Below are 25,911 nucleotides of genomic sequence, written 5' to 3' on the forward strand. Positions count from 1 at the left end.
GTAAGGTACCTGTTGTATTCAGCATTTCACTGTAAGGTACCTGTTGTATTCGGCGCACGTCACAAATAAACTTTGATTTGATTTGATTAGAATACCAGCAGTCTTCTTTCTTGCAGAGATCCCTGATGACAGAGATAGAGGACAGGTTGCGCCGCATTCAAGGACTCTGGGAGCGTTCATGAGCCACCTGGGCGCGTTCATGAGCCTGCTTGGCGCGTTCATGAGCCACATTGGCGCGTTCATGAGCCACATTGGTGCGTTGATGAGCCTCATTTGCGCGTTCGTGAGCCCACTCGGCGCGTTCATGAGCCCACTCAGCGCGTTCATGAGCCATCTGGGCGCGTTCACGAGCCTCCTTTGCTTTCCTAACAACCAAATCGAGCTGTACAGCGACAGCCCGGACCCGTTCGCCGTAGGGCAGTGTATAAATGTACAGATTATACTTCAGGCTCATCGTGCCTGTTTTACACGAACTGATAAGATGTGCAATATTGGCATCTAAAGTTTTTATTTTATGTCATTGTTTATTTACTAGAGTTTTTGTAAGTTTTTGAAAGTTTAGTGGGCTACGCTTTTATAAAGATCCGTGTTTTTGTTGTTGTATAATGGTATTATTGGGTTACGGGGGTATAGTATTGATACAATATTACCACTACATGGCCGGACCGTTTTGATACTGTAGCTAGTTACTGTTGCTCATTGATAACATAGTTAAGTGACTGTAAAATCAGTGGCCAATGTTGTTCTATCTTTAAGGGACGAGGTTGCTAGCTAGCTTTGCTAACAGTGTTATTGTTAAACCTCTAGCTGGCTGGTATAGCTGCACGTTAGCAAGCAATAAAACACATGCGGGAGCACTGATTTTATACTACGAGAGACGACTTTTTTAAAGGAATATGGAAACCACTGTTGATGTAAACCACATTTTCCCTGAAAGGATTACAGTTTTGGATCAAAACCTGATTTCATTTACAAAATCGCTGGGAAGGTAACGTTATTCTAGTCGTTTTCTGCAGCCAGAACGAACAGCTTTTCATTCGGGACATTCGCCGTTAAGTTTACCATCTCTGGTTACATGTGATGTCGATTTACAACATGACTGCGGAGAGGTTCAGCCAAAATACAGTTGTGCATGACGTCTGTGTATTGACAATCATTCAATCCCTTCCTCGGTTTGCAAAAAAAATGCAAAGTGACAGTTCTTAATTAAAGCTGACAGAAAAAAAAAGTCTATATGTAACCTACATTATATTCTTAAGTGTTTACTATTTTGGATAGAAGACCACTGAGCAGTTTGAAACACTAGGCTACCACATTTGACCAATACATGAATAGGCCTAAAACACACACAAGATCAATAGATATTTTACTGTTAGTGTGGCATGAATCAAACCTCCCATCTCCTCTTTTTTAAAATTGTTATTTTGTTATTTTATTCTTTAATGCAGGTCAGATCCTCAATCTCTAATTGCAGCAGTAATTGATGAACTTGGAAGAGCCTCAGCCAAGGTGTGTGCGTGTGCGCTACAGCCTATATTTGTGTTGCCGTAGGCCCTAGTTTCATTCACTGTATTGTCTTTCCCCCCAGGCCCAATACTTGACAGCACCAATCACAAGTGCATCAAAGCTGCAGACCAACAAGCACCATCTCTACCTGCTGAAAGACAGAGAAAGCAACGGGTACCCCTACCTACCTACCTGCCTACCTACCTACCTACATGCCTACCTACCTCACTCATCATCACAGAACAGCTCCTGGTTTCTATCCTTTTTCAAGAACATAGAAATAGTATTACTAGAACGGGAAAAGCCTCTTAACTCCTCACTCCCCGTCACAGATTAGATTAGAACATGTAATCCTCTACTATGGAGGACATTTTGTCCAGCATAAGACACAAGAACACGCATGCACATCTGTTTCAAACCTCTTTTTGGAAGTCCTTCAATAATTCATGTTTGTTCATCATCATAGAGTAGCAAAAGCTTTTCAAGGCCACTTTGACATGTCCACTACTGTCACATCTATCCCTCTGTCTGCCTGCCTGCCTGCCTGTCTGCCTGCCTGTCTGTCTGCCTGCCTGCCTGCCTGCCTGCCTGTCTGCCTGCCTGTCTGTCTGTCTGTCCGTCTGCCAGCCAGTAACAACATGTCTTTATCTAAACACGTTCTTTTAATTTCATCCTTTCTTTCTTTCTTAGTTGTGAGGTCACACAGGAGGCACAGTGTTAGTGGTTTGACAAGAAACGGTGTGGCGCTGAAACCAACACTATACTAGTTCTGGTTTCTCTCAGTGGAATTCACTCAAATGGAAAACTAGGTTAATCATTTTGTGATTTCAACCCTCCTCTCGCTTCCCAATGTAGCAGCTTGACTGTAACACTCCCCTCTCTCTCTCTCTCTCTCTCTCTCTCTCTTTCTCCCCTCTCGCACACAGAGGAAGGGGACTTGCAGTGGGTTTTCTAAAAGTTGGCTGTAAGAAGTTATTTCTGCGTGTGAGTCCCACTTTCTTTACTTGTGTGTTCCCACAATGTATTTAATGCAACATATGCGAAAGTTTGTTCCTATTAATGCGAAAGTTTGTTCCTATTAATGCGAAAGTTTGTTCCTATTAATGCGAAAGTTTGTTCCTATTAATGCGAAAGTTTGTTCCTATTAATGCGAAAGTTTGTTCCTATTAATGCGAAAGTTTGTTCCTATTAATGCGAAAGTTTGTTCCTATTAATGCGAAAGTTTGTTCCTATTAATGCGAAAGTTTGTTCCTATTAATGCGAAAGTTTGTTCCTATTAATGCGAAAGTTTGTTCCTATTAATGCGAAAGTTTGTTCCTATTAATGCGAAAGTTTGTTCCTATTAATGCGAAAGTTTGTTCCTATTAATGCGAAAGTTTGTTCCTATTAATGCGAAAGTTTGTTCCTATTAATGCGAAAGTTTGTTCCCTGTTTGCAACATGTCAGTAGTAAAAGGAGGTTTCAGCTCATTTCGAATGTAGGGCTGTGACGGTCATGGGATTTTGGATGACGGGAATTGGCCGGCCAAATGGCCTTGTTCACCGTAATAACCATTATAGCGAAAACATTTTAATTAAAGCACATCTTCTCCTCTCCTCCGCTCCTGACTGAGTGTAACAGTATAACTTTACCCCGTCCCCTCGCGAACCAGGGACCCTCTGCACACATCAACAACAGTCACCCCGCGAAGCATCGTTACCCATCGCTCCACAAAAGCCGCGGCCCTTGCAGAGCAAAGGGGGAACCACTACTTCAAGGTCTCAGAGCAAGTGACGTCACCGATTGAAACGCTATTTAGCGCCGCACCACCGCTAACTAAGCTAGCCGTTTCACATCCGTTACATGAGCATGTGCTGCCATATACACTGAACAAAAATATGAAACGCAACATGTAAAGTGTTTGTCCCATCTTTCATGAGCTGAACAAAAAGAAAATACCAGAAATGTTTCTTTTACGCACAGAAAGCTTATTTCTCTCAAATGTTGTGCACAGATTTGTTTATATCCCAGTTAGTGAGCATTGCTCCTTTGCCAAAGTAATTAAATCCACTTGACAGGTGTTGCATATCAATAAGTTGATTAAACAGCACAATAATTACACAGGTGCACCTTGTGCCGGGGACAATAAAAGCCCATTTTAAAATGTGCCGTGTTTTGTTACACAACAAAAATGCAACAGATGTCTCAAGTTTTGAGGGAGCGTACAATTGGCATGTTGGAAGCTCCACCAGAGCTGTTGCCAGAGAATTTAATGTTATTTTTTTTTTACTTTAAGCTTAGTTCAATGTAATTTTAGAGAATTTGGCAGTGTGTCCAACAAACCTCACAACCGTGTAACCACGCCAGCCCAGGACCTCCATCTGGCTTCTTCACCTGTGGGATCGTCTGGGGTGGGAGTGCTGAGGAGTATATCTGTCTGTAGTAAGCCGTCTTGTGGGGAAATACTCATTCTGATTGGCCGGGCCTGGCTCCCCAGTGGGTGGGGAGGCCCACCCAGGCCCACCCATGGCTGCACCACTGCTCTACTCCATAGAGTAGGACCTCGTGAATTTATTTAAATTGACTTGATTTCCTGAAATGTAGTGTAACTCAGTAAAATATTTGAAATGGTTCCATGTTGCATTATTATATTTTTGTTTGGTATAAATAGAATGAAAAGAACAGGTGTCCCCATTCAAGTCATAGCTGGTATAGTGGGTGGACTGGAGGCCATTGGGAGTGTACCCATCGGAGTAAACCAGAGAATTAACACGATTGTTGAGAGAATTTCAGCAAACTACTAAGATGAAGCATAACTGTCATTCTATTAATTTAGATGTTATAGAAACTGCTTTTCCCGACCGCTGGTCACGTTTTCAATGCTAATCCTGTAGAATCCAGCAATGGTCCCATGAATCTGTTTATTTTCAAACGCTTCCACATGGGAATGAATATTTTACTTCCCCTTCTTTAACCTAGCCATAGGTGTGATAAAGATGTCAATGGAAATCGACCAAAACAATGGTAACGATCCTCAATCTGTTCATTTCACACTATGTTGAGGTTAAAATCAGAGTATAATGCTCGTATGGATGTCAACCCCAATACGTGTCCATGTCATCGTCACCAATTAACTGCATAACAGTTAAAAACGACTCTAGACTATCACCACTGAGCTTTGTACGCTAGCTATGCTACCAGTTTATACGAACAGGAGTTAGCATTTAGCAGTAACTTATTCTAAACATGAAAAAAGGGGTCAACTTCTAAATGTTATTCAGTGAAAACAGCCAGATATTTACACAAATCCAGACTTTATTAACCTTCATGATGTGCCTGTTACAATACATAAATAATGACGGATTTGACAAATATCCACTTTAGTTAGATCAGATTTGTTGAATGCCCGTCCGCCATCTTTCTTTTATCCTCAACGGTCGGCGTTCCATTGACCTCTTTACCAATTTGAGTTTACCAGTCACATGACCAGGGTTAAAGGTTCTATTCATTATATTTACCAGTCACATGACCAGGGTTAGAGGTTCTATTCATTCTATTTACCAGTCACATGACCAGGGTTAGAGGTTCTATTCATTCTATTTACCAGGGTTAGAGGTTCTATTCATTCTATTTACCAGTCATATTACCAGGGTTAGAGGTTCTATTCATTCTATTTACCAGTCATATTTACCAGGGTTAGAGGTTCTATTCATTCTATTTACCAGTCATATTACCAGGGTTAGAGGTTCTATTCATTATATTTACCAGTCATATTACCAGGGTTAGAGGTTCTATTCATTATATTTACCAGTCATATTACCAGGGTTAGAGGTTCTATTCATTCTATTTACCAGGGTTAGAGGTTCTATTCATTCTATTTACCAGTCATATTACCAGGGTTACAGGTTCTATTCATTCTATTTACCAGTCATATTACCAGGGTTAGAGGTTCTATTCATTCTATTTACCAGGGTTACAGGTTCTATTCATTCTATTTACCAGTCATATTACCAGGGTTACAGGTTCTATTCATTCTATTTACCAGTCATATTACCAGGGTTAGAGGTTCTATTCATTATATTTACCAGTCATATTACCAGGGTTAGAGGTTCCAAGCCGGTTCTATTCATTCTATTTACCAGTCACATTACCAGGGTTAGAGGTTCTAAGCCGGTTCTATTCATTCTATTTACCAGTCATATTACCAGGGTTACAGGTTCTATTCATTCTATTTACCAGTCATATTACCAGGGTTACAGGTTCTATTCATTCTATTTACCAGTCATATTACCAGGGTTACAGGTTCTATTCATTCTATTTACCAGTCATATTACCAGGGTTAGAGGTTCTATTCATTATATTTACCAGTCATATTACCAGGGTTAGAGGTTCCAAGCCGGTTCTATTCATTCTATTTACCAGTCATATTACCAGGGTTAGAGGTTCTATTCATTATATTTACCAGTCATATTACCAGGGTTAGAGGTTCCAAGCCGGTTCTATTCATTCTATTTACCAGTCACATGACCAGGGTTAGAGGTTCCAAGCCGGTTCTATTCATTCTATTTACCAGTCACATGACCAGGGTTAGAGGTTCCCAGCCTGTTCTATTCATTATATTTATATGTGCTGCGCTGCTGCTGATCATTCAGTCAGCTGTTTGTTTGACAAAAAAAAAAAATATATATATTTATTTTTAATCGGTTATGTCGGTTGTGTTTTATTTTCAGAATGGTGTTCATCCATAACCGTCGGTTACACGGTTATACAGGAATGGTGCCAGCCTCATTCAAATGTCCTAGTTTCCCTCACTATGGTTACTCGTAATTGCTCCTGAGGGGATTAATCAAGTTGAATTAAATTCAATTGAGAATTGACTTGACTTGAATTTAATTGAATGTATTGTAATGTCTCCCTAGGACCAGCGAGGGGCGCATGTCGAGACGGAGCCTCTGTGTGTCTTGGATTTCTTTGTGACAGAGCACCTTCAGAGGCACGGCTACGGACTGGAGCTGTTTAGCTTCATGCTGCAGGTGAGACAGAGACCAAGCCTTGATGCAGGGTTGGGGTTTACCTGGGACAGATGCAGGGTTGAGGTTTACCTGGGACAGATGTAGGGTTGGGGTTTACCTGGGACAGATGCAGGATTGGGGTTTACCTGGGACGGATGAAGGGTTGGGGTTTACTTGGGACGGATGAAGGGTTGGGGTTTACCTGGGACAGATGCAGGGTTGGGGTTTACCTGGGACAGATGCAGGGTTGGGGTTTACCTGGGACAGATGCAGGGTTGGGGTTTACCTGGGACTGATGTTGGGTTTTACCTGGGACGGATGCAGGGTTGGGGTTTACCTGGGACAGATGTAGGGTTGGGGTTTACCTGGGACAGATGCAGGGTTGGGGTTTACCTGGGACGGATGAAGGGTTGGGGTTTACCTGGGACGGATGAAGGGTTGAGGTTTACCTGGGACGGATGAAGGGTTGGGGTTTACCTGGGACGGATGAAGGGTTGAGGTTTACCTGGGACGGATGAAGGGTTGGGGTTTACCTGGGACGGATGAAGGGTTGGGGTTTACCTGGGACGGATGCAGGGTTGGGGTTTACCTGGGACGGATGCAGGGTTGAGGTTTACCTGGGACGGATGCAGGGTTGAGGTTTACCTGGGACAGATGTAGGGTTGGGGTTTACCTGGGACGGATGCAGGGTTGGGGTTTACCTGGGACGGATGCAGGGTTGGGTTTTACCTGGGACGGATGCAGGGTTGGGGTTTACCTGGGACAGATGTAGGGTTGAGGTTTACCTGGGACAGATGTAGGGTTGAGGTTTACCTGGGACTGATGCAGGGTTGAGGTTTACCCAAATCTAGGGATTTCACATGACTGGGAATACAGATATGTATCTGTTGGTCACAGAAGGTAGGGGCGTGGATCAGAAAACCAGTCAGTATGTAGTGTGACCACTATTTGTCTCATGCAGCATGACACATCTCCTTCTCATAGAGTTGATCAGGCTGTTGATTGTGGTCTGGAATGTAGTCCCACTCTTCAATGGCTGTGTGAAGTTGCTGGATATAGGCGGGAACTGGAACATGCTGTCGTACATGTCGATCCAGAGCATCCCAAACATGCTCAATGTGTGGCATGTTTGGAGAGTATGCAGGGCATGGAAAAACTGGGATATTTTCAGCTTTCAGGAATTGTGTACAGATCCTTGTGACATGGGGCCGTGCATTATCATGCTGAAACATGAGGTGATGGCGGCGGATGAATGGCACGACAATGGGCTTCAGGATCTCGCCACGGTGTCTCTGTGCATTCAAATTGCCATCGCTAAAATGCAATTGTGTTCATTGTCCATAGTTTATGCCTGCCCACACCATAACCCCACTGCCATCATGGTCTGTGGTTGTGAGGCCGATTGGACCTACTACCAAATTCTCTAAAATGACATTGAAGGCGGCTTATGGTAGAAAAATGTACATTAAATTCTCTGGCAACAGGTCTGGTGGACATTCCTGCAGTCTGCATGCCAATTGCACACTCCCTCAAAACTTGAGACATGAGATTGTCTAACAAAACTGCACATTTTAAAGTGGCCTTTTATTGTCCTCAGCACAAGGTACTGTCGTGTCTTTGGCTATGCCGGATTAAGTGATATGACATGCTATTCTATAAAATAATTAATATTGAGCTAATCATGTAAATGTAATTAACTAGAGAGTCGGGCACCACAAAATAATATTTATAGAGCTGTTATCTTCCAAATAAACTCTTAAAGACCTAGTAATATTTTACATCAATAGCAGTCAATATAATCGTCATCTTAATTCAGTCTCATCTGAAAGTTGTAAATTCTTGGTTATCTGCACGAACCCTGGCTAACAATTTGAATCAGTAATACAAAATTGGGTTTAATTATTTATTTACTAAATACCTAACTAATCACACAGAATTACACATAATTAAATCATAACTTGATTACAAATTACGTCATAAAGGAAATCGTCCCTAGCTGGCGGAACAGATATGACAGCTGGTTACACAAAAGAAAAGGGGCTGGGTTTGAGTGAAAGAGCGGGAAGACTGAGGAACAAAGGAAGAAGCTGTGCTATCGTAAATACAGTATCTTATGCATTCTAAATTACCGCCCATTTGGAAAAGGAAAATGCAATAAATATTTACTCTGAGCTGCGCTTCGGTAGGTTGGTGGTAGATGGAAGGCCGTGTTGCCCAACCGAGTCCTTTGAAGAATGTCTCTGCTGGTAAATTTAATACGTTGTAGTAACGTCGTTGTGTGGTAGACGGGATACTGTGTCTGTTCCTTCCTAACCTCGTTTGCAGCGGCTGTTGCTAACTCAACGGCTAGGAGGTATCACTTCTGTAGTGAATAAGAGTTCAAAGTTTATACCATTTGCAACCAAAGCTCACACTGATGTTGGCTTCGTTCTGTAGTTATTATCTGAACCATTCTGACATCGGACCGTCGTCCTCACTTCCGCGGAACAGGAGGTTATATTGTCGTCAAGGCTTTATATAGGAAGGGAGAGGAGGGCGCGTTTGAAAAGTTTTATAGCCCATGTCCCTTCACAGGGGCGGGCCACTGATTGAGCATAGCCCTAACTTATGAAAACCCAATTCTCACATTTTAGAAGCTAAAATCACATTTCATCCCATCACAAATAATTTAATAGTCAAACATTTAAATTGAACAACAATTCCATGTGAATCCGATAACTCTGATGTGTAGACTTTCCACTGTAGAGTTTATGTCATCCTATCATCGATGAGAATGTCTCAGATGACAACCGAACTGACATCATATTCATTAAGTACCACTGCATATGTTCAATTGTTCGGATTACCAGAATATAGTTCATTTCCCCCCACCTTCTGATGTTCCCAGAATCTCTATGTTAACCAAGGGTTTTGCAAATGTAACATCAGTAGGGTAGAGAGAGGGAAAAGGAGAGACAGAGAGAGGGGGGGAAGAGGTATTTATGACTGTCATAAACCTACCCCCAGGCCAACTTCATGACAGTTCACCTGTGTAATGATCATGCTGTTTAATCAGCTTCTTGATATGCCACACCTGTCAGGTGGATGGATTATGTTGGCAAAGGACAAAGGCTCACTAACAGGGATATTAACAAATTTGTGCACAAAGTTTGAGAGAAATAAGCTTTTTGTGCGTATGGAACATTTCTGGGATCTTTTATTTCACCTCATGAAACATGGGATTAAACCATTTATTTTACACTTTACATGTTGTGTTTATATTTTTGTTCAGATTTTTTTTATTCAAATCACTTTCTGAATTGAGTGACTTCAATTAGAATTGACACCCTGGACAGAAGGAATGAGCACTATAGCCTGGTTACAGCTGGGGTGTATTCATTAGGAATCAAAGGGAAGGAAACGGGAATGGACCTACCTGAATTTGTCCTATAAGAAACTCTCCTTTTCGTTGCAAAACAAACATTTTTAGTGAAACGTTTTTTGTATTTTTTTGTTACGTTTTGCACTAATGAATACACCTCGGCTCTCACCATTGTTGAGTACAGTATTCTTGATTTTTTTTGTTGAAAAGTAGAACGCACAGACTGGAATGTGATGGTGGCTGAGGCAGAGTCGTTGGACTAGAAATTACAGGGTGTTGCCAAGAGGCTGTTCTTCAAATGTCTGTTTGCTTGTTGAGACGTGTTGTAATTGCTATGTTTTACCTCCGTCTCTTCCCCTCCATGTTCAGCACAAAAAGGTAGAGCCAGTGATGATGGCTTACGACAGGCCCTCCCCTAAGTTCCTCTCTTTCCTGGAGAAGCATTACTGTCTGAAAAACGGTGTACCTCAGGTATGATTTGACGGCGGTCTCTCCTGTGATTGTGCCACCAGTGCTTTGTGTTCCTCAACGCTGTATCTTCACTCTGGTAAATTATTATTCAGGCCTGACAGTACAGCCTCAGATAATGCAAATAGATATGAACATTTCATAAACTAACTGTTTCAGACTGAGATAAGACAGGAGGTGAAGGGGGTATTGGCTAAATAATGATTCTGGTAAACAGACTAGCTCTCATTAGGCTGGGCCCTACATCAGGCTGGGCCCTACATCAGGCTGGGCCCTACATCAGGCTGGGCCCTACATCAGGCTGGGCCCTACGGTTAATGATTCTGGTAAACAGACTAGCTCTCATCAGGCGGAGTCCTACAGTTAATGATTCTGGTTAACAGACTAGCTACATGATGTCATCATCATGGGCCGGCCATCTATCATCTGCATGGGACGGATGAATGAATTCTTAATATGTTTTTCAGTTTCCTCTCTCTCTCCCCTTCTGTCTCCCCTCTCCCCTTCCCTCTCTCCCTTTCCCTGTCCACTTGTCTCCCCTTCTCTCCCCTCTCCCCTTCTGTCTCCCCTTCTCTCCCCTCTCCCCTTCTGTCTCCCCTTCTCTCCCCTCTCCCCTTCTGTCTCCCCTTCTCTCCCCCTTTCCCTGTCCACTTGTCTCCCCTTCTCTCTCACCTTCTGTCTCCCCTTCTCTCCCCTTCTCTCCCCTCTCCCCTTCTCTCCCCCTTTCCCTGTCCACTTGTCCCCCTCCCCTTCTCTCTCCCCTCTCCCCTTCTCTCTCCCCTTCTGTCTCCCCTTCTCTCTCCCCTCTCCCCCTTTCCCTGTCCACTTGTCTCCCCTCCCCTTCTCTCTCCCCTCTCCCCTTCTCTCTCCCCTTCTGTCTCCCCTTCTCTCTCCCCTCTCCCCTTCTCTCTCCCCCTTTCCCTGTCCACTTGTCTCCCCTCCCCTTCTCTCTCCCCTCTCCCCTTCTCTCTCCCCTTCTGTCTCCCCTTCTCTCTCCCCTCTCCCCTTCTCTCTCCCTTTCCCTGTCCACTTGTCTCCCCTTCTCTCTCCCCTCTCCCCTTCTGTATCCCCTTCTCTCTCCCCTCTCCCCTTCTGTCTCCCCTCTCCCCTTCTCTCCCCCTTTCCTTGTCCACTTGTCTCCCCTTCTCTCTCCCCTTCTCTCTCCCCTCTCCCCTTCTCTCTCCCCTTATCTCTCCCCTCTCCCCTTCTGTCTCCCCTTCTCTCTCCCCTTCTCTCTCCCCTTCTCTCTCGCCTTCTCTCTCCCTTTCCTTGTCCACTTGTCTCCCCTTCTCTCTCCCCTCTCCCCTTCTCTCTCCCCTCTCCCCTTCTCTCTCCCCTCTCCCCTCTCCCCTTCTCTCTCCCTTTCCTTGTCCACTTGTCTCCCCTCTCCCCTTCTGTCTCCTCTCTCCCCTTCTCTCTCCCTTTCCTTGTCCACTTGTCTCCCCTTCTCTCTCCCCTTCTGTCTCCTCTTCTCTCTCCCCTCTCCCCTTCTCTCTCCCCTCTCCCCTTCTCTCTCCATTTCCTTGTCCACTTGTCTCCCCTTCTCGCTCCCCTTCTGTCTCCCCTTCTCTCTCCCCTCTCCCCTTCTCTCTCCCCTTCTGTCTCCCCTCTCCCCTTCTCTCTCCCCTTCTCTCTCCCCTTCTCTCCCCCTTTCCTTGTCCACTTGTCTCCCCTCCCCTCCTCTAGGTCAATAACTTTGTGGTGTTTGATGGTTTCCTCACCAACAGATCAGGTAATATTCCCATCTCTGTGCCAGGCTATGTCTTAATTCATTCTGGGTTATTTTCGATGAGTAGTGTTGTGCAACTAGGTTGTATCCCAAATGGCTCCCTTTCCCCTAATGTAGTTCACTACTGCTGATCAGAGCCCGTATGAGTCCTGGTTAACAGTAGTACACTAAATAGAGAACTAGAATGTCAGTTGTGACGCAGCCCGTTGCGCAACACTTCTCATCCGAAATAACAGCACCACTCTGGTGTAGTCAGTATTGGCTTCCTGCCTGTGGTGGTGTGGTGACTGGTAATAGGAGCAGGGTTTGTGCTTAGCGTGGGTGTCCACACCCTCACAGGTGTCCGCTTGTGTCACGCCTAATACAGACTGGGCTGTCTCTCCTCTCTGTATCCTTGCCAAAAACAGACACTCTAAAAAAAAAATGTTTTGCAGCTGGGTTTGTTTTTAAAATAATAATAGATGTTACATCATCCTGTCAATGCATGTATTTGGCCTTAAACCGCTCAAAAGGTGTCGCACTAAAACCCAAATCTGTAGCGGCCATCTTAGTTGTGATAAAAGTGTCTGTGGAGACACATTGCCAAGACGTGCATGTAGCAGACATATCGTACACTGTGTTCAGTCTCCAGAAGCATGTCTGTCTGTACACCGTAGTATGAGATAAGCTGCAGTGCTACTTTCCTGAAGTAATATATTGTAGTTTTTTATTTTATTATATTTTTTACATTTTTGTTAAATGAACAAAAGTAGGCTACAAAAAAAAAGAAAAAACTAGTTCCCCATTTGCACCCTCCAGTATATAGGATATTTTTGGAGAGTCACTACTAACCCTGGAAAGTTCTGTGAAGTGCACCACTTGTTCTTATTGCGTTTCTCCATACGCCAGCTTTTGTTTCACCAAACTTTCCCCAGGCTCGCCTCCCTCCCCTCTGCCGGATCAGAGAATGTACGGCTTTTTGTAAGGAACTCTCTTTCTCTTTTACTCCTCCTCGTTCCTCGCATCCACTCCCCACTTTCTTTCTCGTTTAGCTGCTCGTCTATCCTTTCATTGATGTCAGGGCCCCTCTTTTTCTCTGAGAAAGAGGACGAGAAACAAGGGGCCCTGACATAAACAAAGGGATCTCTGTCTCTCTCTCCCTCTATCTCTCTCTCCTGTCTTCCTGTTTCTCCTGTCTCTGTCTCTGTCTCTCTCTCTCTCTCTCTCTCTCTGTCTCTCTCTCTCTCCCTCTGTCTCTCTCTCTGTCTCTCTCCCGTTTTCCTGTTTCTCCTGTCTCTCTCTCTGTCTGTGTGTGTGTGTGCTTGCTCTTCTGTATCACTACCCTGCTTCTCTCCCAGCTGGGTCCATTATATGACACAATGTATCTGACAGATATACTGTAGATATATGATATACTGGAGCAAGCCCTCCCAGGTACCAGGCTGCTATGGTTACCCTGAGATCAGGTAGACACACTACCCTGGCTTCCTTCCCACCACGGATAATAATAGACCTGTTTGTAGTCCCACCCACTACCATTTACACACATACAGTGCCTTGCAAAAGTGTTCACCCCTCCTGGCATTTTTCCTATTTTGTTGCATTACAACCTGTAATCTAAATGGATTTTTATTTGGATTTCATGTAATGGACATACACAAAATAGTCCAAATTGGTGAAGTGAAAAAATTAAAAAAAAATTCAAAACTGAAAAGTGGTGTGTGCATACAATATGTATACACCCCCTTTGCTATGTGGCCCCTCAATAAGATCTGGTGCAACCAATTACCTTCAGAAGTCATATAGTTAGTTAAATAAAGTACACCTGTGTGCAATCTAAGTGTCACATGATCTGTTTGGATGGATGGCTCTACCTGTTTGTATCGATGGCTCTACCTGTTTGGATGGATGGCTCTACCTGTTTGTATCGATGGCTCTACCTGTTTGTATAGATGGCTCTACCTGTTTGTATAGATGGCTCTACCTGTTTGGATGGATGGCTCTACCTGTTTGGATGGATGGCTCTACCTGTTTGTATAGATGGCTCTACCTGTTTGGATGGATGGCTCTACCTGTTTGGATGGATGGCTCTACCTGTTTGGATGGATGGCTCTACCTGTTTGTATCGATGGCTCTACCTGTTTGGATGGATGGCTCTACCTGTTTGGATGGATGGCTCTACCTGTTTGGATGGATGGCTCTACCTGTTTGTATCGATGGCTCTACCTGTTTGGATGGATGGCTCTACCTGTTTGTATAGATGGCTCTACCTGTTTGTATCGATGGCTCTACCTGTTTGTATAGATGGCTCTACCTGTTTGGATGGATGGCTCTACCTGTTTGGATGGATGGCTCTACCTGTTTGGATGGATGGCTCTACCTGTTTGTATCGATGGCTCTACCTGTTTGTATAGATGGCTCTACCTGTTTGGATGGATGGCTCTACCTGTTTGGATGGATGGCTCTACCTGTTTGGATGGATGGCTCTACCTGTTTGGATAGATGGCTCTACCCACTAACGTTCAATGTCTGCCATGTCTTTATAGAGGCAAGTTACATTCACCTCACTCCACTTTAATGTTCTTGGACAAAGACATTTTCTCAGGATCACATGACATCTACGTATAGTGTATGTGCAGTACGTTGTGTATGTGCAGTACGTTGTGTATGTGCAGTACATAGTGTATGTGCAGTACATAGTGTATGTGCAGTACGTTGTGTATGTGCAGTACGTTGTGTATGTGCAGTACATAGTGTATGTGCAGTACATAGTGTATGTGCAGTACATAGTGTATGTGCAGTACGTAGTGTATGTGCAGTACGTAGTGTATGTGCAGTACGTAGTGTATGTGCAGTACGTAGTGTATGTGCAGTACGTAGTGTATGTGCAGTACGTAGTGTATGTGCAGTACATAGTGTATGTGCAGTACATAGTGTATGTGCAGTACATAGTGTATGTGCAGTACGTTGCAGTGTTTGTTTGTATGAAGGTAAGACGGCATGTTTAGGTCCTCTAACATTGTACCCAGGCCTGCCATAGGGTTGCCATAGGCCTGCCATAGGGTTGCCATAGGCCTGCCATAGGGTTGCCATAGGCCTGCCATAGGCCTGCCGTAGTGTTGCCATAGGGTTGCCATAGGCCTGCCATAGTGTTGCCATAGGGTTGCCATAGGCCTGCCATAGGGTTGCCGTAGTGTTGCCATAGGGTTGCCATAGGCCTGCCATAGGGTTGCCATAGGCCTGCCATAGGGTTGCCATAGGCCTGCCATAGGCCTGCCGTAGGGTTGCCATAGGCCTGCCATAGGGTTGCCATAGGCCTGCCATAGGCCTGCCGTAGGGTTGCCATAGGCCTGCCATAGGCCTGCCATAGGGTTGCCATAGGCCTGCCATAGGCCTGCCGTAGTGTTGCCATAGGCCTGCCATAGGGCTGCCATAGGCCTGCCATTGGGTTGCCATATACCTGTCGTAGGGTTGACATAGGCCTGCCGTAGTGTTGCCATAGGGTTGCCATAGGCCTGCCATAGGGCTGCCATAGGCCTGCCATTGGATTGCCATATACCAGTTGACATAGGCCTGCCATAGGGTTGACATAGGCCTGCCATAGGGTTGACATAGGCCTGCCATAGGGTTGACATAGGCCTGCCATAGGGTTGCCGTAGGCCTGCCATAGGGTTGACATAGGCCTGCCATAGGGTTGACATAGGCCTGCCATAGGGTTGACATAGGCCTGCCATAGGGTTGACATAGGCCTGCCATAGGGTTGCCGTAGGCCTGCCATAGGGTTGACATAGGCCTACCGTAGGGTTGACATAGGCCTACCGTAGGGTTGACATAGGCCTGCCATAGGGTTGACATAATGTTTTCCCCCCTTGCTGACTGTATCCTCTTCCACAGCGGCCCAGTGGAGAAAGGTTCCCCCCAAAAAGCTGGACGGAGAGATCAAGCCCTACTCACTAACACAGAGAGGGGGTGAGCCACCGTTTAAACTTGGACAGAACACGTGGAGGATAACTCCTAATGGGCCAGTTTCCCGGACCCAGATTAAGGCTAGTCCTGGATTAAACGCGTTTAATGGAGATTCTTATTCCAGGACTAGGTTTAATCTGGGTCCGGGAAACCGGCCCAGTACAGCTGTAAAACGTCAGATTTACACCATTTAGTTGTACTAGAAAACCCAGTCAAGACATTGATATGACAGCTTGATGACGATACAGTATATTTTCCCTGGGACTAAACATAGTTAATTATAGGGATATTTCCCCACTTCATTATAAACAGAGTGCTGATAGGACAGTTGTCATTCGGCTGAATTTGTGTGGCCTCTATGACAGGCGTTTATATTCTGCCTCGTTACTGTAGGTCAGTTTAGTCTGAGAGACACTGAGGCATTCACTGGGATAAGCATTCAGGAGCAGCTTGGTGAACATTAGGACGTTGAAAAACGTAACACAGATCCTCTGTGTCCAGTCTAGTAACATAGAACCTCTGTGTCCAGTCTAGTAACATAGAACCTGTGTCCAGTCTAGTAACATAGAACCTCTGTGTCCAGTCTAGTAACATAGAACCTCTGTGTCCAGTCTAGTAACATAGAACCTCTGTGTCCAGTCTAGTAACATAGAACCTCTGTGTCCAGTCTAGTAACATAGAACCTCTGTGTCCAGTCTAGTAACATAGAACCTCTGTGTCCAGTCTAGTCAGACGTAACACAGAACCTCTGTGTCCAGTCTAGTAACATAGAACCTCTGTGTCCAGTCTAGTAACATAGAACCTCTGTGTCCAGTCTAGTAACATAGAACCTCTGTATCCAGTCTAGTAACATAGAACCTCTGTGTCCAGTCTAGTAACATAGAACCTCTGTGTCCAGTCTAGTCAGACGTAACACAGAACCTCTGTGTCCAGTCTAGTAACATAGAACCTCTGTGTCCAGTCTAGTAACATAGAACCTCTGTGTCCAGTCTAGTCAGACGTAACACAGAACCTCTGTGTCCAGTCTAGTAACATAGAACCTCTGTGTCCAGTCTAGTAACATAGAACCTCTGTGTCCAGTCTAGTAACATAGAACCTCTGTGTCCAGTCTAGTAACATAGAACCTCTGTGTCCAGTCTAGTAACATAGAACCTCTGTGTCCAGTCTAGTAACATAGAACCTCTGTGTCCAGTCTAGTAACATAGAACCTCTGTGTCCAGTCTAGTAACATAGAACCTCTGTGTCCAGTCTAGTCTCAGTGCAGTTGCTTGATTCATCTCCTTGTGTCAATCTAGTTTTGAATTTATGTCCACTTCATCAATACTTAAAAAATGCCTCTGTTAGTGCAGTGATCATGCACTATTAAATCAGCCTTTATTAGATTCTGAGTAATACAGTGATACTCTATTTGACAGTCATCTCTATGTCTCCCCCTCTACCCTCCTCTCCCTCATGGTATTGTCTCCCCCTCTACCCTCCTCTCCCTCATGGTATTGTCTCCCCCCTCCCTCATGGTATTGTCTCTCCTCTCCCTCATGGTATTGTCTCCCCCTCTACCCTCCTCTCCCTCATGGTATTGTCTCCCCCTCTACCCTCCTCTCCCTCATGGTATTGTCTCCCCATCTCTCCTCTCCCTCATGGTATTGTCTCCCCCCTCTCCTCTCCCTCATGGTATTGTCTCCCCCCTCCCTCATGGTATTGTCTCCCCCCTCCCTCATGGTATTGTCTCTCCTCTTCCTCATGGTATTGTCTCTCCTCTCCCTCATGGTATTGTCTCCCCATCTCTCTTCTCCCTCATGGTATTATCTCTCCTCTCCCTCATGATATTGTCTCCTCCCTCTCCTCTCCCTCATGGTATTGTCTCCCCATCTCTCCTATCCCTCATGATATTGTCTCCTCTCCCTCATGGTATTGTCTCCCCCCTCCAGCTGTGCGAGAGGAGCAGAGGGCTCTCCCCTGGCCTTTGTGTTGCCCCGCGGCTCCTCCCTTCTCTCCTCCGTTGTCGGTATCCTCCCCGTGCTCCCCAAGCAGGGCCCGCCAGTGCCCCAACCCGGCCCTGGCCCCAGCATCTGCCCCTGGGGGCTACAGGGGCCCGGCCCCCAAACCCCCACTCATCGGCAGTCTCAACTACAGGGTAAAACACACCAGGTATGGTATTCCTGAAAAACTGTCAAAACTAAATGCCCAGGTTTTACAGGAGGGATCTCAGATGGAGTGATCCCTGACTCACATAATCAGGAGGGATCTCGGATGGAGTGATCCCTGACTCCCAGAATCAGGAGGGATCTCGGATGGAGTGATCCCTGACGCCCAGAATCAGGAGGGATCTCGGATGGAGTGATCCCTGACTCCCAGAATCAGTAGGGACTAAGTCATTTTGGAGGTTGTCAGCATTTTTTTTTACCCTAGGTACTTATACAACTTCACTCCACGCGAACTATCTAAACTAATCCAGTTTTGTGGGAGAGTGTGTACAGCACAGCATTAAATATGAGGGCCTGTCAGTATCTCTGCCAGGTTTGGAAGGCTTGGCCCGGGGGACACGGAGTTCTTCTCATTTAAGAGTATTGTTCATACAAAGAGGCAGCCTCAGGGCACCAAATGCCACACTATTCACTTTGGGAATAGGGTGCCATTTGGGAGTGTACACAGCTCCTGGGTAAAGTGCTTTCTCTCTGATTCCAAGTGTCCGTCTCTCTCTCTCTCTCTCTCTCTCTCTCTCTTGCTCCCCCCCACACCTAATTGTCCTGTGTGACCAGCACTGCTCTCTTTGTGACCTCTCTTTCTAAATACTGTTCTCTCTCTCTCTCTCTTCCATTCCTTCTCTACTGTCTGTGTACATTTGAAACCTCCACCCACCCCCTTTTTATCCAATTTGACCACAATCATCCAATCCTCCTCCTTCCTCACATCCATTTCAGTGAGCGTGTGGGTACCGGTCCAGTGAGCATGTGGGTACCGGTCCAGTGAGCGTGTGGGTACGGTCCAGTGAGCGTGTGGGTACCGGTCCAGTGAGCGTGTGGGTACCGGTCCAGTGAGCGTGTGGGTACCGGTCCAGTGAGCGTGTGGGTACCGGTCCAGTGAGCGTGTGGGTACGGTCCAGTGTGGGTACGGTCCAGTGAGCGTGTGGGTACGGTCCAGTGTGGGTACGGTCCAGTGAGCGTGTGGGTACCGGTCCAGTGAGCGTGTGGGTACGGTCCAGTGAGCGTGTGGGTACGGTCCAGTGTGGGTACGGTCCAGTGTGGGTACGGTCCAGTGAGCGTGTGGGTACCGGTCCAGTGAGCGCGTGGGTACCGGTCCAGTGAGCGTGTGGGTACCGGTCCAGTGAGTGTGTGGGTACCGGTCCAGTGAGCGTGTGGGTACCGGTCCAGTGAGTGTGTGGGTACGGTCCAGTGAGCGTGTGGGTACGGTCCAGTGAGCGTGTGGGTACGGTCCAGTGAGCGTGTGGGTACGGTCCAGTGAGCGTGTGGGTACGGTCCAGTGAGCGTGTGGGTACCGGTCCAGTGAGCGTGTGGGTACCGGTCCAGTGAGCGTGTGAGTACGGTCCAGTGAGCGTGTGGGTACCGGTCCAGTGAGTGTGTGGGTACCGGTCCAGTGAGCGTGTGGGTAAGGGTCCAGTGAGTGTGTGGGTACGGTCCAGTGAGCATGTGGGTACGGTCCAGTGAGCGTGTGGGTACGGTCCAGTGTGGGTACGGTCCAGTGAGCATGTGGGTACCGGTCCAGTGAGCGTTTGGGTACCGGTCCAGTGAGCGTGTGGGTACCGGTCCAGTGAGCATGTGGGTACCGGTCCAGTGAGCATGTGGGTACCGGTCCAGTGAGCGTGTGGGTACCGGTCCAGTGAGCATGTGGGTACCGGTCCAGTGAGCGTGTGGGTACCGGTCCAGTGAGCATGTGGGTACCGGTCCAGTGAGCGTGTGGGTACCGGTCCAGTGAGCGTGTGGGTACCGGTCCAGTGAGCGTGTGGGTACCGGTCCAGTGAGCGTGTGGGTAAGGGTCCAGTGAGCATGTGGGTACCGGTCCAGTGAGCATGTGGGTACCGGTCCAGTGAGCGTGTGGATACCGGTCCAGTGAGCGTGTGGGTACCGGTCCAGTGAGCGTGTGGGTACCGGTCCAGTGAGCGTGTGGGTACCGGTCCAGTGAGCGTGTGGGTACCGGTCCAGTGAGCGTGTGGGTACCGGTCCAGTGAGCGTGTGGGTACCGGTCCAGTGAGCGTGTGGGTACCGGTCCAGTGAGCGTGTGGGTAAGGGTCCAGTGAGCATGTGGGTACCGGTCCAGTGAGCATGTGGGTACCGGTCCAGTGAGCGTGTGGATACCGGTCCAGTGAGCGTGCCTCGTTTTGGCAGATGGTGAAGTCGTCTCAAAATGAAGTGACGTAGGTGAGGCACGTGTAGTAATGAATAAGATTCTGTTTTTTTCACATGCAAAAATTATTATTGTTTTTGATTTTATTTTATTTTTTCTAACATATATGTTATGGAAAATAGCTTTTGTATGTTTCTGGAAGATGCACCAAGCTACCTTGTTGACAACATGACCGAGCAGCGAGAGGTGTCTGTTCGATTGGAGAAGGGCGCTCCTCACTCACCGCTTTTGCCCGTTCTAGTCACAGGCCATAGACTGGTGCCCTTAATCAAACTCCCTCAATGGTGGGAACTTCCCCCGCGCCCCAATGTTTACATCCCATCCAAGGTTTAGGGATCTGTGATGGGAAGAACAAAACAGAACAAACATGGCTCTCTACGCCGGTTAGAGCTTGTTCAACCTTTCCTAGTGTGTGGGTACGGTCCAGTGTGGGTACGGTCCAGTGAGCGTGTGGGTACGGGCCAGTGAGCGTGTGGGTACGGTCCAGTGAGCGTGTGGGTGTTCAACCTTTCCTAGTGTGCTGGTCGTCCGATTCAGGGAATTTTTTATTAAGCTGCCTTTTACCTGACGTTTCCTAGAAGAAAGCATTAAAACGATCTCCAACAAAACTGGACAAGTTCCCTTGGTAACCCTGTTTAGAGCTTGTTTTAACCAATAGTTGTACCTTTTAACTACAATGTTATTTCATGGGTACTCTCGTTAAGTTAGAATGTTATTTCATAGGTACTCTCGTTAAGTTAGAATGTTATTTCATAGGTACTCTCGTTAAGTTAGAATGTTATTTCATAGGTAATCTCGTTAAGTTAGAATGTTATTTCATAGGTAATCTCGTTAAGTTAGACTGTTATTTCATAGGTAATCTCGTTAAGTTACAATGTTATTTCATAGGTACTCTCGTTAAGTTAGAATGTTATTTCATAGGTAATCTCGTTAAGTTAGAATGTTCTTTCGTAGGTACTCTCGTTAAGTTACAATGTTATTTCATAGGTAATCTCGTTAAGTTAGAATGTTATTTCATAGGTACTCTCGTTAAGTTAGAATGTTCTTTCGTAGGTACTCTCGTTAAGTTACAATGTTATTTCATAGGTAATCTCGTTAAGTGTATGAGGCCACTAAAATAATATTTGGATAACTTTTGGAGGCATATTCATTCATGTTTATTAACATGAAGTTCGCCAATAATGTTTAAAAAATAAAAAAAACTTTTCACTTTGTCATAACAGATTACTGCACCTGTACATTAATTTAGCCCAAACAACTACCTCTTTCCCTACTGTATTTATTTATTTATTTTGCTCCTTTGCACCCCATTATTTCTATCGCTACTTTGCAAATCTACCATTCCAGTGTTTTACTTGCTATATTGTATTTACTTTGCCACCATGGCCTTTTTGCCTTTACCTCCCTTATCTCACCTCATTTGCTCACATCGTATATAGACTTGTTTATACTGTATTATTGACTGTATGTTTGTTTTACTCCATGTGTACTAACTCTGTGTCGTTGTATGTGTCGCACTGCTTTGCTTTATCTTGGTCCAGGTCACAATTGTAAATGAGAACTTGTTCTCAACTTGCCTCCCTGGTTAAATAAAGGTGTTCTCAACTTGCCTACCTGGTTAAATAAAGGTGAAATAAAATAAATAAATAACAACATGACACATCAACAAGAAACAATGCTTAGAATTTGATAATGAGCCAGAGAAGGCTTTTTCATTAATAGGCCCCTACTTCAGTGGTTCTTAAACTTGGGGTTGGGACCCCATGTGGGTTCCCCTGAAATTTTAAATGGAGTCCCCTGAGAAAATCTGTCATCTTAGGAAAAACTTTGGTAACCCCTGCCCTACTTGTATAATTCTCACATTAGTCTTCGGGTCTTTCTGTTGGCGTTGCTTTCACTTCATATCACAATAATATGTTTGTTTTTTTGTTTTCAGTTATTGTTTGTACGATTTGTCAAGCATTCAGTTTTGCCATTGTTTGCTAATTCTGTTTTAATTAAGTGTTTCTCTTCTGTTGAATTCTCTTGCTGTTTCCTTTCGGTTGAATTCTCTTGCTGTTTCCTTTCTGTTGAATTCTCTTGCTGTTTACTTCACTTTTTTCCTTTTGCACACACTTGTCTTCTTGTCTTGTCTCCTCCTTCGCTCCCTATTCATGTTTCCCTCCCTCTTTCTTCCTCTTTCTTGCACTCTCTCTTGTTTTCTCTGTCCTGCTCTTATTTGTCCTCCATCTCCCATTCCCTTGCTCTTCCTATCCTCTCTACCTTCCCTGCTCCATCACCGTGGTAGCCAACAGGGCCTAGTTGCCAGGGGAAACCTCTACAGTCGCTACATCAACACCCGGGGCTTTGGGCTGTTGTTGGAGACCCAGCAGAACACCTTCAAACTGCCAGGTAACCAGATCTGATTGGCTATGGGACATGTGTAGTACACCGTAACAACACACCACAAAGGACTATGTACGTCTCCCAAATGGCACCCTGTTTGCTATAGGGCACTACTTTAGACCAATCACTCAATCAACCAATCAAATGTATTTATAAAGCCCTTCTTTACATCAGCTGATGTCACAAAGTGCTGTACAGAAACCCAGCCTAAAACCCGAAACAGCAAGCAATGCAGTTGTGGAAGCACAGTGGCTAGGAAAAACTCCCTAGGAAGGCCAAAACCTAGGAAGAAACCTAGAGAGGAACCAGGCTCTGAGACCAGAACACTATGGGCCTTTTTGAGTATATTCCCTATTTAGTGCACTACTTTAGACCAGGCCATGGTCTAAAGTAGTGCACTATATAGGGAATAGGGCTCTGGTATAAAGTAGTGCACTATATAGAGAATAGGGTGCCATTTAGTACATAGACCACTGTACCCAGGAATGTACTGTGTTGTCTTGTGACTGACCTCTGACCTGTTAGTGCTGTGTACCTCCTCAGGTTTGACACCATTATTGAGAGAGAGAGAGACTGACACAGGGGGACAGACAGACACCCTGGGACACACAGACAGGTTTGCCAAGATGTAATTTCCCCTCACATAGACATACTCAGGATATATCTGGCAGAAAGGCATTGAATGGCTACAATTGAAAGCAAGAAAAATAAGATGGAATTACAGTGGATTTGTGTTTTGCCTGAACTACATTTCCTTCTCTGCAGCACAAAAACAAGTTATCTTCCTTCTTCACACTCTCCGTTTCTCTATCACTCATCCCCTCATCTTACCTCTCGTCATATGCCTCCTCTCTCCAACCCTCCTTGTCCCCGTCCAGGTCCCTTCCACCTCTGTCCCTATCCAGGAAGGAGTTGCTCTGCTCCCAGACCACCAGAGAACCAGACAGACAGGCTGGGATGGAGACCAGGGTGCTGGAGAATAGGCTCCAGGAGGGGTTAGGGGGAGAGCTCTGGCCTGGGAGGGCTGGAGAGAAAGGAGGTGGGCCCCAGGTGGTTGAGAAGGGGCCATTGGAGGCTGAGAAGGACAGGGGGAGAGGAGGCTGGTTATGGACGGTGGGAGAGAGCTGCTGTAACACAGCTCAGTGGGTCAGGCAGAAGCAGGAATATAACAACACCAGACCCTGGTGACCCACATGGAAGACAGACGGGCTGACAAGAAGAAGGAGATAGAAGACGGGCTGACTGACAGATGGATGGATAAGAATCAGGAGATGGAAGACAGACGGATGAATGGATAAGAAGCAGGCGATTGAAGACTGACTGACATACTGACAGACGGATGGATAAGAAACAGGAAGTAGAGAGGAGAAAGAGACCGACTGACAGACTGATTTAATAGAGATTTAGAGAAATGGACTGTGAGCTAGAGTTGAGATAGACGGGAAGACAGCCACAGCCAATCCTCACCCACTTCCCTTCATCCCTCTCACCTGATCACTGGTTAGTGGTAGTGGTGCTGTGTTTGAGACAGAACAAGTGAAGGGTTTGGTTGGTATGCAACAATAGTCAGCCAGATGTCACAGTATACATCCCAAATGGCACCCTATTCCCTATGGGACCTGGTCAAAAGTAGTGCACTATATTGGGAATAGGGTGCCATTTGGGACTTAGACACAGTCTGAGGGTGTAAAATGGTGGGTTACAGTACAATGAACAGAATGTAGCAGTGAATACTGAGTACTAGTCAGTAGGTTGATGATGGTAATGAGAACCACAGCGTTAGAGACCTACTAAATCTGTCACATGTACCAGCAGCTATTCACTTGAAGGAAAAAGGCAATGGAGCCATGCTGGAAATTCCATCAGACCTGAGTTGACGCGTTAAGATGTTTTCAATGTAGAAATAAATGGCCTAAGCTGATCACAGAAAGACTCGTCCCTAAATGTTGTTGGAATAGCTTTACTTGTTATGTCTTGTGTTATTTACCCATGTATTGATCATAGATTACATTTGATTACCTAAATGTTGATATAGTGCTTTGTGTTTCCCTCATGTCCCCTCTACACCCCTGCACTGCCCTCTACTGGCTAAATCCGGTACTGCAGTATCACGAGAACTCAACAGGCAGTCAGTACAAGACAGGTTTGTTGTGTTCATTCGACACCAAAACTGAAGACAATTTAGTTAAATAGGGTGGAACAACTTGGACTTGTCCAATAAGAAATGGCCATTTTTGTTTTGTTTCAAAACGTTTTGTGTAATGTGTATAGTTTGTATAGTGTGCCCTAATGAACACATCCCTGCTTCCCCAAACACATAGATATCATCCCCAAAACATTGGTATCCTGATTACATATGTTAAAACATTCACTACTAATGCCGCGTTTACCTTTAGTCGGAACTAGGTAACTCTGACATTTCCGACTTGCAGTTACACACACAGTTATTAAACCAGTTAGCAAGTCGGGACATTTCAGAGTTTCCTAGTTTCATACGGCACGTGAATGCGACGTTAGTACCATCAAGCTACAACGTCAGAAGCCCCACCTACACTGAACAAAAAATAAACGCAACATGTAAAGTGTTGGTCCCATGTTTCATGAGCTGAAATAAAAGATCCCAGAAAAGTACCATATGCACAAAAAGCTAATTTCTCTCATATTTTCTACACAAATTTGTTAATATCCCTGTTAGTGAGCATTTTATCTTTTGCCAAGATAATCCATCCACCTGACAGGTGTGGCATATCAAGAAGCTGATTAAACAGCATGATCATTACACAAGTGCATCTTGCACTGTGAACAATAAAATTCTAAAATGTGCCGTTTTGCCACAGCACAATGCCACAGATGTCTCCAGTTTTGAGGGAGCGTGCAATTGGCATGCTGACTGCCGGAATGTCCACCAGAGCTGTTGCCAGATAATTTAATGGAATTTCTCTACCATAAGCAGCTTCCAATGTAGTTTTAGAGAATTTGGCAGCACGTCCAACCGGCCTCACAACCGCAGACCCACGTGTAACCACTCCAGCCCAGGATCTCCACATCCGGCTTCTTCCCTTGCGGGATCGTCTGAGGCCAGCCACCCGGACAGTTGATGAAACTGAGTATTTTTCTCTGTAATAAAGCCCTTTTGTGAGGGAAAATGTATTCTGATTGGTTGG

At 45.5% G+C, this 25,911-nt stretch overlaps 1 protein-coding gene across 4 annotated transcripts; it reads left to right on the top strand.

Annotated features, from left to right (window-relative positions):
- The first annotated feature begins 342 nt into the window (after nucleotides 1-342).
- Nucleotides 343-24,677, top strand: atat1 (alpha tubulin acetyltransferase 1). Of its 4 annotated transcripts, XM_036953573.2 has the most exons (12): nucleotides 343-988; nucleotides 1,449-1,509; nucleotides 1,589-1,680; nucleotides 2,433-2,490; nucleotides 6,405-6,518; nucleotides 10,228-10,329; nucleotides 12,013-12,058; nucleotides 15,929-16,003; nucleotides 17,929-18,148; nucleotides 22,650-22,753; nucleotides 23,291-23,363; nucleotides 23,626-24,677. In XM_036953573.2, exons 1-12 carry the CDS (start codon nucleotides 897-899, stop codon nucleotides 23,933-23,935), a joined length of 1,347 nt encoding a protein of 448 aa, XP_036809468.2. In that variant the 5' UTR covers nucleotides 343-896; the 3' UTR covers nucleotides 23,936-24,677. The 4 variants fall into 4 exon arrangements, with proteins under 4 accessions (XP_036809468.2, XP_036809473.2, XP_036809469.2 ...); XM_036953578.2 differs by lacking the exon at nucleotides 23,291-23,363; XM_036953574.2 differs by lacking the exon at nucleotides 15,929-16,003.
- Nucleotides 24,678-25,911: the final 1,234 nt, after the last annotated feature.

The sequence above is a fragment of the Oncorhynchus mykiss genome, chromosome 18 (genome assembly GCF_057628025.1).
Source record: "Oncorhynchus mykiss isolate SJ-2025 chromosome 18, ASM5762802v1, whole genome shotgun sequence".
In the NCBI taxonomy this organism is placed as follows: Eukaryota; Metazoa; Chordata; class Actinopteri; order Salmoniformes; family Salmonidae; genus Oncorhynchus; species Oncorhynchus mykiss.

What these genes read in the sequence shown, in the direction of transcription:
- atat1 (XM_036953573.2), top strand. Translation starts at nt 897, where the DNA reads ATGGAAACCACTGTTGATGTAAACCACATTTTCCCTGAAAGGATTACA. An exon ending in GTAAGAAGTTATTTCTGCGT is followed by an intron (nt 2,491 to 6,404) that starts GTGAGTCCCACT and finishes ATGTCTCCCTAG; the next exon opens with GACCAGCGAGGGGCGCATGT. An exon ending in TACAGGGTAAAACACACCAG is followed by an intron (nt 18,149 to 22,649) that starts GTATGGTATTCC and finishes TCACCGTGGTAG; the next exon opens with CCAACAGGGCCTAGTTGCCA.